We start from the raw sequence: 12,622 nt of genomic DNA, 5'->3' as shown, positions 1-12,622 counted from the left end.
CGAGCAGCCACACTGTAGCGACGTGTGAGCTTGCGAACACGTTAGCGAGAGAGTGGAGCTCTATTACTAGCCCTAAGAATTCCTTGGCGCTCTTCTGATTGGTCAACAATCAAGATGCTAGGTCACGTGAATCAAGCTTGGTATTACGTGTTCGTGCTGTGCCTATTAGCGAACTTACAAGAAACATATGCTCGTGTTGTTTATACATCTATTGTCGCAACAAATCGATCACGATTACGGGTAGCGTGGCGCTTCCTTCAACGAAGCCGGAAAGGGGTGCTATAGAGCTCCACTCCGCTACGCTTACCCTTGGAGGTTCACAACCGCCAACAGCACATTTTTCCCTGTCTCTTTCGCGCTCATGGCGCATATCTCGTGCCATCTGCAAGGGTCACTCCGGATCCTGGTCACCTCGGTAGCATGTCGACCTGTACGCCGCTATTCCAGCAATTTCATCCTAGTGTCGTGAGGAACAGTACGCTCGCGCTTGGCGGCGCTTCCGAAGTGACTAGAATCCGAAGTGACCCTTGCAGATCTTACTTACCGACTGTGCTCTCCACTGCAAGCGAGCTCATACCAGGCCTTGCGAAGCGTGGGAGGGCGTGGGATGCTGTGTAATGCTCGGCCATCGGCCGCGACGGCGTGCCACGTGCTTACGGCTGGGGTTAGGGTTAGGGCTTAGGGGTATTAGGGTTATATGCGACTACATTCCGTGGCGCAGACCGGGACATCCCTCTCGGCGACGCTTCGTCGTTGAAGATGACATGATGGGTAGGCAAGGAAGTCGATGAGCGACGCGTTTCTGGACTCTGGAGATGAGAACCCCAGTGTCTAGGGGTAGTGCCATCGGACAGTGCCCTCGGCTACTCGAACCAATTGCCTATCAATTTTAATCAACGCGAGGAGGTTCGACGTTTTTAGGAGAGACTGCTTGACCCTAACCCTTCCTAACCCTTACCCTCCTAACCCTAACCCTTATCCCCTAACCTCGCGAGGTGTTGTACGCAATCTAGAGTGCTTCTAGATTGTTGAAGCTGTTAATCAAAGTTGAAATTCAACTTCCGGTCACGGTCCAGATTCTAGACTTAGAAAGATCCGGCGCAGAGAGAGATAGCCGATGGCACTGTCCGAGGGCACTGCCCGTAGACACTGGGGATGAGAACCGTACGGCATACCAAGAGAGTGTTGATGCCAACCTACGGCATACCATATCCATCAGACCAGCGGCATGCGAGGTCCATGAAAGACAACTTCAAGCCGACAACGACATCGTGTCTAGTAGTTACATCCATTACCACTCAACAATGTTCCGTCTCCAGGATCAGCTCAGTCTCTCACCTGTCACACTTGCAACATTTCAGAAGTCTTGCAAAACATGGCAGATGCGACACAATATGACTTTCTCGGTCTTCGAACCACATTCCCAGCACCCTTCGTAGCACATGTAGAGCTAAATCGCCCGAGGAAATACAACTCCTTCAATGACGAGTACGCACCCCTCCTTTGACAAGAATGCGGCGTCTTCCAGAGTCTCGTAAAAGTCTTCGACCAACTATCTACAGACGAGAATGTCAGATGTATCCTACTGTCTGGTGTGGGGGAGCATTTCTCAGCAGGGCTTGACGTATGGCGAGACACAAGGACTGTATTATCATCATGCTGACGACTGACTCAGGTAACAGCGGAGTCCTCCTCCAGACCGCTCTCCAATCCCTCCCCAACCGACGACACAGCCAGACGAAACCTGGAAAGTCCGCCGCCACGTCCACAGCTACCAGAACGGCATAAACGCAGTCGAGCGGTGCGAGAAGCGTGAGTCGCCATCCTGCATCTTTCTCCAGCACATCTCCACTGATTCGCTCCAGCTGTAATTATCCTCTGCCACGGCGTAGTCTACGGCGCCGCCATCGACCTCGCCCTCGCCCTCGCCGCCGACATCCGGCACTGCGCCAACAACGGCCCGCTTCAGCATCAAAGAAGTCGACGCAGGCCTTGCCGCAGATGTCGCAACATTGACCCGCCTCCTAAAGATCGGGGTGAGTTACTCGTGGGCGAAGGAGGGGGTGTATACCGCTCGAGTCTTTGGGGCGGAGGAGGCGGAGAGGGTAGGATTTGTGAGTAAAGTCGCGGAGAGTAAGGAGAAGTTGGTAGCAGAGGGGCTGGAGCTGGCGAGCTTCATTGCTGATAAGTGCCCCGTTGCGGTGAGTAGCAAGGCACTGTTTGATTTCTCGAGGGATCGGACGGTGCAGGATGGGTTGATGTTTACGGCTGTGTGGAATGCGGCGATGTTGCAGAGTGAGGATCTTACGAGGGCGATGATGAGTGGGGCGAAGAAGACGAAGTCGAAGTTTGCGAAGCTGTGAGCAATGCACGATCATCAACCTAAGTTAGCCACGCTGCCTACTTACTCACTTCTCCTCCTCATCCTCCCAAAAGACCATGCATCGAATCTCGATACTCTCCCTGGCTGGTCCTTCATCCTCTGGCGTCTGAATCGCAGTATGAGGAGCTCGTCTCGCACGTCCATCCTGCTTCGAGTCGAAGCATTTGATCAGTAAAGCTTCGTCCTGCGTCAAGCCTTTCGGCCAGTACCACTTGTGCTCGGGTTTGTAGACTGGGTACCACAGCTCCGTGTCATACTCTGACATGACTCCGTCTTTAGGTCTCTTCATCCGGATCTTGACAGGTTTCAAGTCGGAATCAGCCACACTGCGTGCATCGCATACGGCGAGTGGTTCGCGCTTCACAGGCTTGAGTGGGTGCCAGATGTTGATTATTCCCCAGCGGGTATTGGGCTTGTGCGTAATGTTGCCCTGTTCGGTCTGAAAGTCGAGGAGCCATTGGGCGCCTGTGTAGGACTGGTCTGGAAGGTACAATGGTCAGCGATGCGATAGCTGGGAGTTTGGACGCTGTTCTTACCGACGTGAGCAGCCATTGCGGGATGTTGCAGGGTGATTTCGGCGTCATCTGGGAGGTCTTTGATAGTGTCCATTGCTGTTTGGGTCGAATAACGGCGACAGATGTGGTTGACGATGTGAACCCTGGTGGCTCCAGTTCTGTGCAACAGGTCAGTTGTGGTTGCATGGCCGGCTCACGGGGTGAGCTCACGTCTTTTTGATCAGCTCCTCAGCCTCTGGGTAGACTTCCTGCTTGATTCTATCATCATCATCGTACTCCTTCTCCTTAGTGGCAAACGCCACGACCTGAAATCCGTTCGTGTCGACTTCGAACTCATTTTCACGCCCACGTAAGTCATTGACCTCTACAGAACGAACATCCCACTTCCGACGTCTGCTGCCGACAAGTCCTGGATAGATGATCGGATATGGCTCGCCAGCTGGAGGTTCCAAGAAATAGTTGACCTCAGCCTTGATGACGCCGGGGGGAGGATCTGTGGAGTGTGGCATGGTGTCTGTTCGATCTTAGCTTCGTTGTGAGTTGTGTGGAGAGAAACGTAAACATGTCAGAAACGATCCGCCAGCTTTTGTAGCACTTCCTTCTGGGCGCTGTGCGACGAACGACGTGCGACGCTTCGCTGGCAGAGGAAGAGCCGATGGAGCAGTGGCATTGTACCGGTATCATTTACCTTTGGCCGGACGGGTCGTTCCTGGTCATACTTCCAGGATGACCTCCCGTCGGATCAGGACCAGATCTGCCCTACCTCCCACTTGCTGACCTTTGGCCCCAGGATGTTTGGTCATGACATGTGGTGCATGATGGACGACCCCATACGAGCAAAGACCCGCTCATTGTACCATATCTGGTCAACGCTCTTACTCGGACGTTGCAGGTCAATCATAAGCTGGCCGCTGCATCTGCTTCGGGAACGTGTGTTGCCGACTGTGAGACAACCATGGTACTCCCTGTTGTTTGTAGCGCAAGTGCATGGATGATGAAGCTCTTCGGTCAGCATCAATGGATGGATAGTCAAGCCGTCGATCATCAAGTCCTTGCGGCCAAAGATTGAGCATGGTGATGAGTCGGAGGATGAAGTTTGCAGGCTGGCGTCGCCACCCTGATTTCGATGCTTCTTATCTCCCGTCGCCGAGTGATGGTCGATAGTATTGTCGATAGTGGATGTGTACAGAGCCCATCAGATGCGTCTTGCTTATCACAGGCGTATCGATGGGTACGGCGGAGCCAACTCCACCCAATCTCCTCTCGCCTTTTCACTGCGGGCGCTGTCGCATCTTGGCTGAAGAGGGCAGCCGTTCCAGCTGGGAACATGACTTGCTTGTGGTCGGCATGGACGATATGCCCTCTCAACAGCACATTCACTTCATTCTGTCTCCTGCATGCGATCGGCGGCATGGTGTAGCTGTCGGGACAGCGGATCCGTCGAATTGGAGCTGTAGAGCGTAGGACACATTCGGTCTGAGCCGCGGGCAGCCTCAGGATTGAGCATCTCCGAGGAGAGGCGGGAGAATGCTATGAGAATTGCCTGATCACTGCAGCAGGGCTAAATCGGATTTGTTGATGCGTCGTTCGCTTGGCCATGAAATCTGCCACGGCCGGGGACGCAGTGCCTGCAGACGTCAAACAGCTTGATTTTGCGAAGGCCTCCTCTAACGGCATCTCCTCCCATACGCCCACGCGCACCACCGCAGACGCTGCCACTGCCACTGCCACCACTGCCGCCCGAAAGCCGAAACAGCGCAGCAGGCGCAAGAACCTGACTGAAGAGGAGGACAATGCCAAGCGGCGGTGTGTGAGCACTGCGTGCGTAGCATGTCGGTAAGCAACACCACAATGCGCCTGCCTCTGCCGTTGGCACCACACGCACATCTCGATCGACGTGCGCATTGCCCGCACACTGTACATGTACTGCATCGTGCTGCTACCGGGGTGCCTTCGTGTTACGTACTTCCTACCGACGCAATGGCTAACATGTCTTGGCACGTAGGAAGCGCAAGAGCAAGTGCGATGGCAACACGCCAGCCTGTGCGGCGTGCAGCCAAGTCTATGGTACCGACTGCATCTACGACCCGAACTCCGACCACCGGCGGAAAGGCGTCTACAAGAACGCCCTCGACAGTCTCAAGACGCGCAGTTCGACCCTCCAGACTTTGATCCACGCCATCCTGAACTACGCAGAGAATGAAGTTCCAGCTCTCATCAGGGAGATCAGAACGTGTGAAAGCCTTGATGCCGTGGCAGATAGGATCATGGCGAAAGAGAATGGGGAAGACCAAGACAACGATGACGAAGAGCCATCACCCATATACGAAGAGCCAGAGGCACCTATGCCAATGTTCGAGAAGAACCTGTACGGCAAGATGGGAGACTTGCGCCTGGACGATGGCTCCGTGCGTTACATCGGAGGCACCTCTAACCTAATCCACTTGGCTCAGCAGGAAGAGGTCGACTACTCGAACGCAGATGATTATCTTCAACAAGAAAGTCCTATCACCTCATGGACCCACGTTACCAACGACCCGGAGCTGGTTCTCCATCTTCTCAATATGTACTTCACCTGGCACTACAGCTTCTTTACCACACTTTCGAAAGACCTCTTCTATCGGGACTTCAGTCTTGGCAGGCCGCCGCCTCATACTCGAAGGAAGACTCACTACTGCACTCCTCTTTTAGTCAACGCTATGCTGGCGCTTGGCTGCCACTTCACATCCCACACTGGCGCACGGGACAACCCTGACGATTCTAGCACGGCCGGCGACCACTTTTTCCGCGAAGCCAAGCGTCTGATCATGGAGAATGATGAGCACGAGAGACCCCATCTGACAACTGTTCAAGCGATGGCACTGATGTCAGTGCGCGAAGCAGGTTGCGGCAGAGAAGCGAAAGGCTGGGTCTATAGCGGCATGTCCTTCCGCATGGCTTGCGACATGGGCCTGAACTTGGACTCCAGCCAGCTCACATCCAACAAGTATGTCAGCGGGGACGAGAACGAAGATGACGTGAGGAAAATCACATTCTGGGGTTGCTATCTATTTGACAAGTGCTGGTCCAATTACATGGGACGACTGCCACAGCTACCTTCTTCGCTGGTCACTGCGACAAAGTACGACGTCTATCCCGACGAGGACTCTGCGCAATGGGCGCCCTATACAGATTCGGGATTCACGACTGCGCACGCGCAGCCAGCAAGGACTCGCGCTGTGGCGTTACAGATTGCGAAACTTTGCGAGATCAGCAACGATCTGATGAAGTACTTCTACAACCCATCCGATATGGAGAAGACAAAGGGCAAAGCCGCGGAACTCAAAAAGCTCTCTGCCATCCACACCCGACTGGAAGCTTGGCGACGTGACCTGCCGAAGGAGTTCGAGCCTAAAGAAGGCGGCCTCGCAGCAGTCCTTGTCATGCAGTATGTGGTCCACATCCCAAATACAGCTTCAGAGCTAACGTGCAAGCAGCATGTTCTTTCAGTTGCTTTTCATACACCTGTTCAGGCCGTTCTTGAAATACACGCAAACGACCTCACCACTACCGCCGAACGTCAGTCCAAGGAAGCTTTGCACTCAGGCTGCTGCGATGATCTCGAAGCTAATGCGACTGTACAAACGATCTCACGGTCTACGACAAATACCTAACATTGCTGTCTATATCACTCACTCAGCATGTACGATACACCTGCTGAATCTGCCGGAGAAGAATGCGAAGCGTGACATTGTCCACGGTATCAAGCACCTTGAGGAGATTGCCGAGGGGTGGCTGTGTGCCCGTAGGACTCTCGCGATACTGAGCGTACTGGCCAACAAATGGAAAGTCGAGCTACCAGAAGAGGCTTCTTCAGTGCTGGCTAGGACGGATGTCAAGTTTGGGTCATATATTGGTGAAGTATCCTCTCCAGCAGCTCAGAGGCGTCCGTCGTATCCAATGAGCCCGTCATCAATGCAGCCGCAGCCATGGCAAACATATCCTAGTGGCCAGCATGCAGGACACTACTTTGGGACAGCGACAATACCAAAGCCAACACTGCCGGCCAACCACGCGAGTGCTGCAGCAGCCAGCCACGGCGCGAACTACAAACCTCCGCCGCAAAATGCCAGCGGGATGCAACCACAGCAGTGCCCGTCTGCTACAAACAAGCCTGCAGCCTCTCTACGCTGGCAAAGCGCAGACAGCTCGCACACACGAGCGGGTGGCAGTCCAAGCGACATGTTCGGCGGAGTGGAGCAGCTCATCCGCGACAGCTCAGACTGGGCTTATCGAGATCAAGCACAACTCGCCACTGGCTTCGAGAATTGGGACTCTATCAACATGGACCCCAACACATGGACGAGCCCAGTGGCCAGCAGTTCTGCGATGCACATGCCCGTCACTGCAGGTCCGGTGGCAGGTATCAACATATCACAGCCGATGCACAATAGAGCAATGACCATGCCACCAACTAGCAATGGCGTCTACACTTCGAACACCAACGCCCCTGCTCCCGATGGGACGGGCATGGCGAATTGGCTGAATAGTATGAATGCATATAACATGTCGGCGACTGCATATAATGAGGATGAATGGTACAGATGATCATTTACTGAGGGATGCGAGAAACGAATTATCTTGGGCGCTGGGTGGGATATTATGCGGACACGAAATGGAAATGTGCAGATGTAGATACCCTGATCTCTCGCGCGAGAACATACGAATGTGAATTATGTCCAGAGTCTCATACCATGAACCTGCGTGGACAGACCTCATCATTGATGAGATGATCATGATTGGCTTCTACTGCTCGCAAAGCTAGCTACCGGCTGCATGACGCCACGAAGAGGGCGACCACGAGGGCGTCGGAGATGTCAGCGTGCAGTGTAGATCCGGGGGCTCTCGCAGCGCCACTGACCAAGGATGATTCGGTGCAGAGAATCATGAATACGTGCAAGACAGCAAGTGAAGTCGAAATCGAGAGACTTTTGCTGCGCCTCGGTCCTGACCTGGCGTGGTGGCGAGAGGCAGGAGCAGGAGCCTTTGAACCGAGAATCCCGCCGAGGGTCTTCGCGACTTCACTTCACCTCGCTCGCGGGCGGCTTTGCCAACAGTCTGCTTGGCGTAGAAGTCTTGTATCATTATCCTTGTTGAAAGGAAGTTGCTTCAGTTCTGGGCGCGGCTGGGCAGATAATACTGTACACCGTCTTTGAAGATTGCAAGGAGATCGCACTGAAGCATTCATTCGCCACAATGTCCGACACATCATCAGTACGTCCCCCCTCCCATCTCACAAACAACAAACTACACCCAATCTAACCCCCCCACCCTCCCAGAAAAATGCCAACCTCGCCCGCGTACGCGACAACCAACGCCGCTCTCGCGCCCGGCGGAAGGAATACCTCAGCGAGCTGGAGACGAAGTACCAAAACTGCGAGCGTGTCGGCGTCGAGGCCAATGCGGAAATTCAAGCCGCGGCAAAGTTGGTTCTGGCTGATAATAAGAGATTGCGGGCTATGTTGAAGGCGCTGGGGGTGAGTGATGCGGATGTTGATCGGAATAGTCAGAATCCTGGTGCGGCGAGGACGTTGGAGGGCATGTTGAGTTCGAGGAGGGCTTGTGGTGGTGGGGCGGCATCGACTGTGTCGAGCACGAGTACTGAGGGGGCGAGGTTATCACCGAATGTCGCTATCCAAGCTAGGTCGACGGCATCCAGCGATGTCACGCCACAGCGCAGCTTAGACTCACCGGATTTCGAGGCCTCAAGCCGATGGGCAGACGGCAGCAGCAGAGTCCACGCCCACGCCACTGGTCTCAACCAGATCGTACGCCAGCAACAACAACACCACCAACAACCGCTTCTCCAACCAAGGCCATCACTAAAACCTACACCACCGCAGCAGCAGCAAGAAGAACAACTAGACCCCCCCGCCTTCGAAGAACTCAACCGCTGGTCCGACGGCAGCAGAATCCACGCCATGGGCATGGCCCAACTCCTCGGAGAACAGCAGCAGCCTCTGAACACGCACATGAACACGAACTTCACTATGAACATCCAGCCCCAGACCAGGCCAATCTACGCACTCCCCGAAGACCCCACCTACATACAGATTGGCACGGGCTCATGCGGCGGCGTCCGCAACCACTCCTCCTGCATCCCGGCACCCAGCAATTCCAAATCCTGCCACGAAGTCGCCGACACAATCCGCATGATGCGGCCGGACGTGGGGGATGTACTCGAAGCTGAGCTGGGGTGTAGGGGTGATGGGGGGGATTGTGATGTGAGTAATTTGCAGGCGTTTGATGTTTTGGATCGGTGGAGTGATGGGGGGAGAGTTTTTGCTATGGGGCTGCCGGGGGGAAGCTGACATGTAGTTCTGTTGTGTACATGTATTGTTGGACATGTGGGGATGAAGTCATGTTGCTGTTGGGATGAAGGTAGCTACTGCGTTGACAAGACTGCGAAGAGACCTTTTAGCTTGACGTCGGCGTTGACTAGAGTTTCGAGATCAGGTTTCAGATCGTGCTCTTTCTCGACCGCAGCGACTAGGAGTTCGACAGTCTTCTTCATCTCCTCTCTCAGGGCTTCCACTCCCTCTCCACTCTGATCGGAGAGGTAGATCCAGCAGAAACACAACCCCTTCAACACTTCACCGCGATGCACCAACATCCTCGGCCACGCATTTCGAATCAACGCCTGCACCGCTCCCACCGCACTTCCCAACATCTTCATATCCACACTACCAAGCCGATGGCCCAGTGTTTCTGTCATCATTGGTAGGATGTACTTGATATGTTTGACGCAATCGATTCCGAGCGCATCTAGGTAATCTGCGAGATGCTCAAACAGCAGCGTTACAATCTTGGGATGGTTGGAACAGTGGGTGTATCCGTATATGATACCCCTGCGGATGACGGTATCAAGGAACTTGACACGGTTGTGGTGATTAGTTCCTAGAGGCTGCGTAGGATCGAGAGGGAAGCGATCTTCGGCTAAGGTGAGGAGGCATGGATATGTCGCTGCAAGGATGGGGATCGCTTCGGGTTCTGGAGTGAGGTCGGGGAGGTATGTCAAACACGGCATGAGGGCTTCTTCAAAGACCTCGCCGAGACCGGTGCGGCTGAGAAGTGAGGGCGGCGTGGTATGGAGGAGGCGGTGAAGGAGGTCCGTGCCGATGGTCTTATACTTGGTCTCCCAGTCGTCGAGGAGGGTCAGGATTGGTGGCACGACGAGGGGCCACATTTCCTCAATACTTCGCTTGTCGAGACTGCGCACGGCCCAGTCGAGGATATCTAATGCGTAAGCATCCCTCGAGCTCTTCCATGGCTTCGTTGCGGCATCGTCCATCGACTCCATGGTCATCTTCTTCGGTAAGGCGGGTGCAGCTACCTTCCGGCCTTGTTGGGTGACACTAGATGGGCTGGCCTTGATGAACAGAGGACGGATCGTCAGCTTCAGGAAGTGCCGTATAAGGTCGGTGGTAAGCTCACCATTCGCTTGGTGGGTCTTGACCTCCTCTATGGCTTGCGCCGGGTCGCTGACGCCAGGGTTTCGGAGTTGCCATGCCATCACTACATCGAGAGCATCCTTCATCCAGGGACCTGGTGGTGTGCCAATGGCTTTTGCGAGCTGCTTGCCATCGAGTAGAGGCTTCAAGGTGCAGACTTCAAGGATTTCGAGGCTGCGGATGTGCTCAATGAAAGCAGCGTATATGCGCTCGATAACTGGGAAATGTCAGTAACGTTCGCACTCTGATAGGTATGCGACATACCTTCGACCTGCTCGCGGCTGTTCGCGACGTCCGCCAGTAGTGCATATACCAGCTGACTGCGCCAACTCGCGCCCCATCGTCGGATGGCCATACCAAGCACATCTCGAGCAGCTGGGTCCTCGCCCTCGATCTTCTTGTCTGGTCTTCGCTTCTTCTCATGCAGTCTGTCGACTAGAGTTGAGATCTCGTTCTGATTCCGGACAGCAGCGCCAACCACGTCACAGATCTTGTTGGGTGCCTTGATGCCTTCACGAGCGACGTTGGCCGGGATTGGTGGCGGCGCTTTGCGATTAGGCTCTGGTGATTGTGGTTCAGGTGCATCTCGGTAAGGTACCAGAGCAGCAAGTACCCAAGCAAGATACTGCTCGTCCTTGTCGCGCATCAGGTTGTCCTGTATGACGCCGCCAGAAGTGAAGTCCTCAACCGTGTCGATCAGTACTTTCCATCCATCCGTGTCTGGTGAGTAGTGCTCGTTGTTTGCGACGGCGGGATCGGAGAAGATTGTGTCGTAGAGATCCAGCTCGAATACCAGTCTAAGTGCTTCATGCGGATCTGGACCCTGTAACGACTTCTCCATCTCGACACCGACACGCTCTCTGCTGATCTTCCTTCGCAGTGCGTCCTTGATATCGGCATTTCTCATGGCTCCTAGCGCATTCGCATCGATAGTGTACCCAAGTCTGCTCGCGAATCGAATGAGTCTCAACACACGAAGTGGATCGTCCTTGAAGGTCTGATATGGCTCAAGTGGCGTTCTGATGATCTTGTCCCGCATGTCATCGTGTCCTTGACCCGTGAAATCTTCGATCTCTTCGGTGTTGATGTTGTAGAACATGGCGTTCACAGTAGCATCCCGGCGCAAAGCATCTTCTTGGGGCGTACCAAACTCCATCTGCGGATTCCGACTATCATCTGAGTAGGTCTCCTTGCGCAAGTTGACGAAGTCGATGTCCATGCCAAGAATCTTCACAGTCGTAGTCTCCAAATGCTTCGACTTCTCCGGGTTGGCCTCGATCTTGTGCAGGCCACCGACAGTCTTGGACTTGTCGGTGATACCAGCCTTTGCGCTCTGCTTTTCGTTGGCAGCAATCGACTCGAGACCATACTTTTCAAGATTGCCAGGCAGCTCCAGATACTCCTTCATCCTCAGGGCGAATTGGAAGCCAGTCATCTTATTGATCGCGACATCGATGTCATGACTCTGCACACCCAGTAGCTTATCGCGGACCCATCCTCCAGTAAAGCGCAGTACCAGTGGCTCCTTCTCCAACTCAGGCGGAAGTGGTACTTGGCTTTCGGCGTTGCTCGACGAAGGATTTTCCTGGATGTGCTGTGCAGTGTCGAGAAGCAGTCTTCTGAATGTGGCCTCTGCGGGAGTCATTTCGATCTTCTTGCGAGGTGTGTCGTCCTCAACTTCTTGGATCAGCATAGGCGCCATGTTGGAGAATGCTCGCTTTCTTGGCGGCGTTGGGCTATTGGGTCTGCGTCGCTTGGTGCCTTCAGGTGATGTCGTGACTGGTCGAGCCGGAGACATGCAAGATTTGTTGCTGCATCGAAGTGTTGTGGCAGCCACTCGAGGTCGTAAGCACAGAAGTGAAGCGCTTTTGATGGATCTTCCGGCCAAGTGAGTCAACTTTTGATGAGTTGGTAGCATTCACTGAGCAATGTGGTGGTTGGTCATGAATTGGCTGCTCAGTCCAGCACTGACGTCCCGATCACATGAATCAATTACTGGCGAGGAGGATGTGTCTTGTGCCGATGAACGCTGTTTATTGCTGTGTTTGTGGTTACGTTGCTGGAAGTGTTTGTATGTCCCGGACACAAGTCTCGGCACTTTTTGGTGGAGCTGCCAGCCTGCCACGATGTTACTTCTATCCATCCATGTCAGCGGACTCGACGCCGAAGGACAGCAGCACTGCAGCAGCACCAGCGTCTCCTTTGCCGTGCATTGCATGAACCATTACCAGTAG

At 54.3% G+C, this 12,622-nt stretch overlaps 6 protein-coding genes across 6 annotated transcripts; 3 read left to right on the top strand and 3 right to left on the bottom strand.

Moving 5' to 3' along the window:
- Positions 1-571: 571 nt before the first annotated feature.
- CLAFUR5_20337 (uncharacterized protein) lies at positions 572-766 on the bottom strand (the record flags this gene model as incomplete). Its single annotated transcript, XM_059463173.1, has 2 exons — positions 572-659; positions 708-766. 2 exons carry the CDS (start codon positions 764-766, stop codon positions 572-574), a joined length of 147 nt encoding a protein of 48 aa, XP_059319095.1.
- Positions 767-1,375: 609 nt separating this feature from the next.
- Positions 1,376-2,363, top strand: CLAFUR5_11630 (Delta(3,5)-Delta(2,4)-dienoyl-CoA isomerase, mitochondrial; the record flags this gene model as incomplete). Its single annotated transcript, XM_047910778.1, has 5 exons — positions 1,376-1,488; positions 1,531-1,624; positions 1,683-1,827; positions 1,866-1,946; positions 1,981-2,363. The coding sequence occupies 5 exons, from the start codon at positions 1,376-1,378 to the stop codon at positions 2,361-2,363; spliced, it is 816 nt and encodes a 271-aa protein (XP_047765533.1).
- A 45-nt stretch (positions 2,364-2,408) lies between these two features.
- Positions 2,409-3,407, bottom strand: CLAFUR5_11629 (Hydroxylase/desaturase CTB9; the record flags this gene model as incomplete). Its single annotated transcript, XM_047910777.1, has 3 exons — positions 2,409-2,863; positions 2,920-3,056; positions 3,109-3,407. The coding sequence occupies 3 exons, from the start codon at positions 3,405-3,407 to the stop codon at positions 2,409-2,411; spliced, it is 891 nt and encodes a 296-aa protein (XP_047765125.1).
- Positions 3,408-4,495: 1,088 nt separating this feature from the next.
- Positions 4,496-7,485, top strand: CLAFUR5_11628 (Nitrogen assimilation transcription factor nit-4; the record flags this gene model as incomplete). The annotated part of the gene is made up of 3 exons (XM_047910776.1): positions 4,496-4,734; positions 4,904-6,325; positions 6,375-7,485. The coding sequence occupies 3 exons, from the start codon at positions 4,496-4,498 to the stop codon at positions 7,483-7,485; spliced, it is 2,772 nt and encodes a 923-aa protein (XP_047765124.1).
- Positions 7,486-8,133: 648 nt separating this feature from the next.
- Positions 8,134-9,248, top strand: CLAFUR5_11627 (uncharacterized protein; the record flags this gene model as incomplete). The annotated part of the gene is made up of 2 exons (XM_047910775.1): positions 8,134-8,151; positions 8,217-9,248. The coding sequence occupies 2 exons, from the start codon at positions 8,134-8,136 to the stop codon at positions 9,246-9,248; spliced, it is 1,050 nt and encodes a 349-aa protein (XP_047765123.1).
- A 74-nt stretch (positions 9,249-9,322) lies between these two features.
- Positions 9,323-12,306, bottom strand: CLAFUR5_11626 (Nucleotidyltransferase lcsQ; the record flags this gene model as incomplete). Its single annotated transcript, XM_047910774.1, has 2 exons — positions 9,323-10,605; positions 10,653-12,306. The coding sequence occupies 2 exons, from the start codon at positions 12,304-12,306 to the stop codon at positions 9,323-9,325; spliced, it is 2,937 nt and encodes a 978-aa protein (XP_047765122.1).
- Positions 12,307-12,622: the final 316 nt, after the last annotated feature.

This window comes from Fulvia fulva, chromosome 8 (genome assembly GCF_020509005.1).
Source record: "Fulvia fulva chromosome 8, complete sequence".
Lineage (NCBI taxonomy): Eukaryota > Fungi > Ascomycota > Dothideomycetes > Mycosphaerellales > Mycosphaerellaceae > Fulvia > Fulvia fulva.
This window is presented reverse-complemented; position numbering and strand designations above follow the sequence as displayed.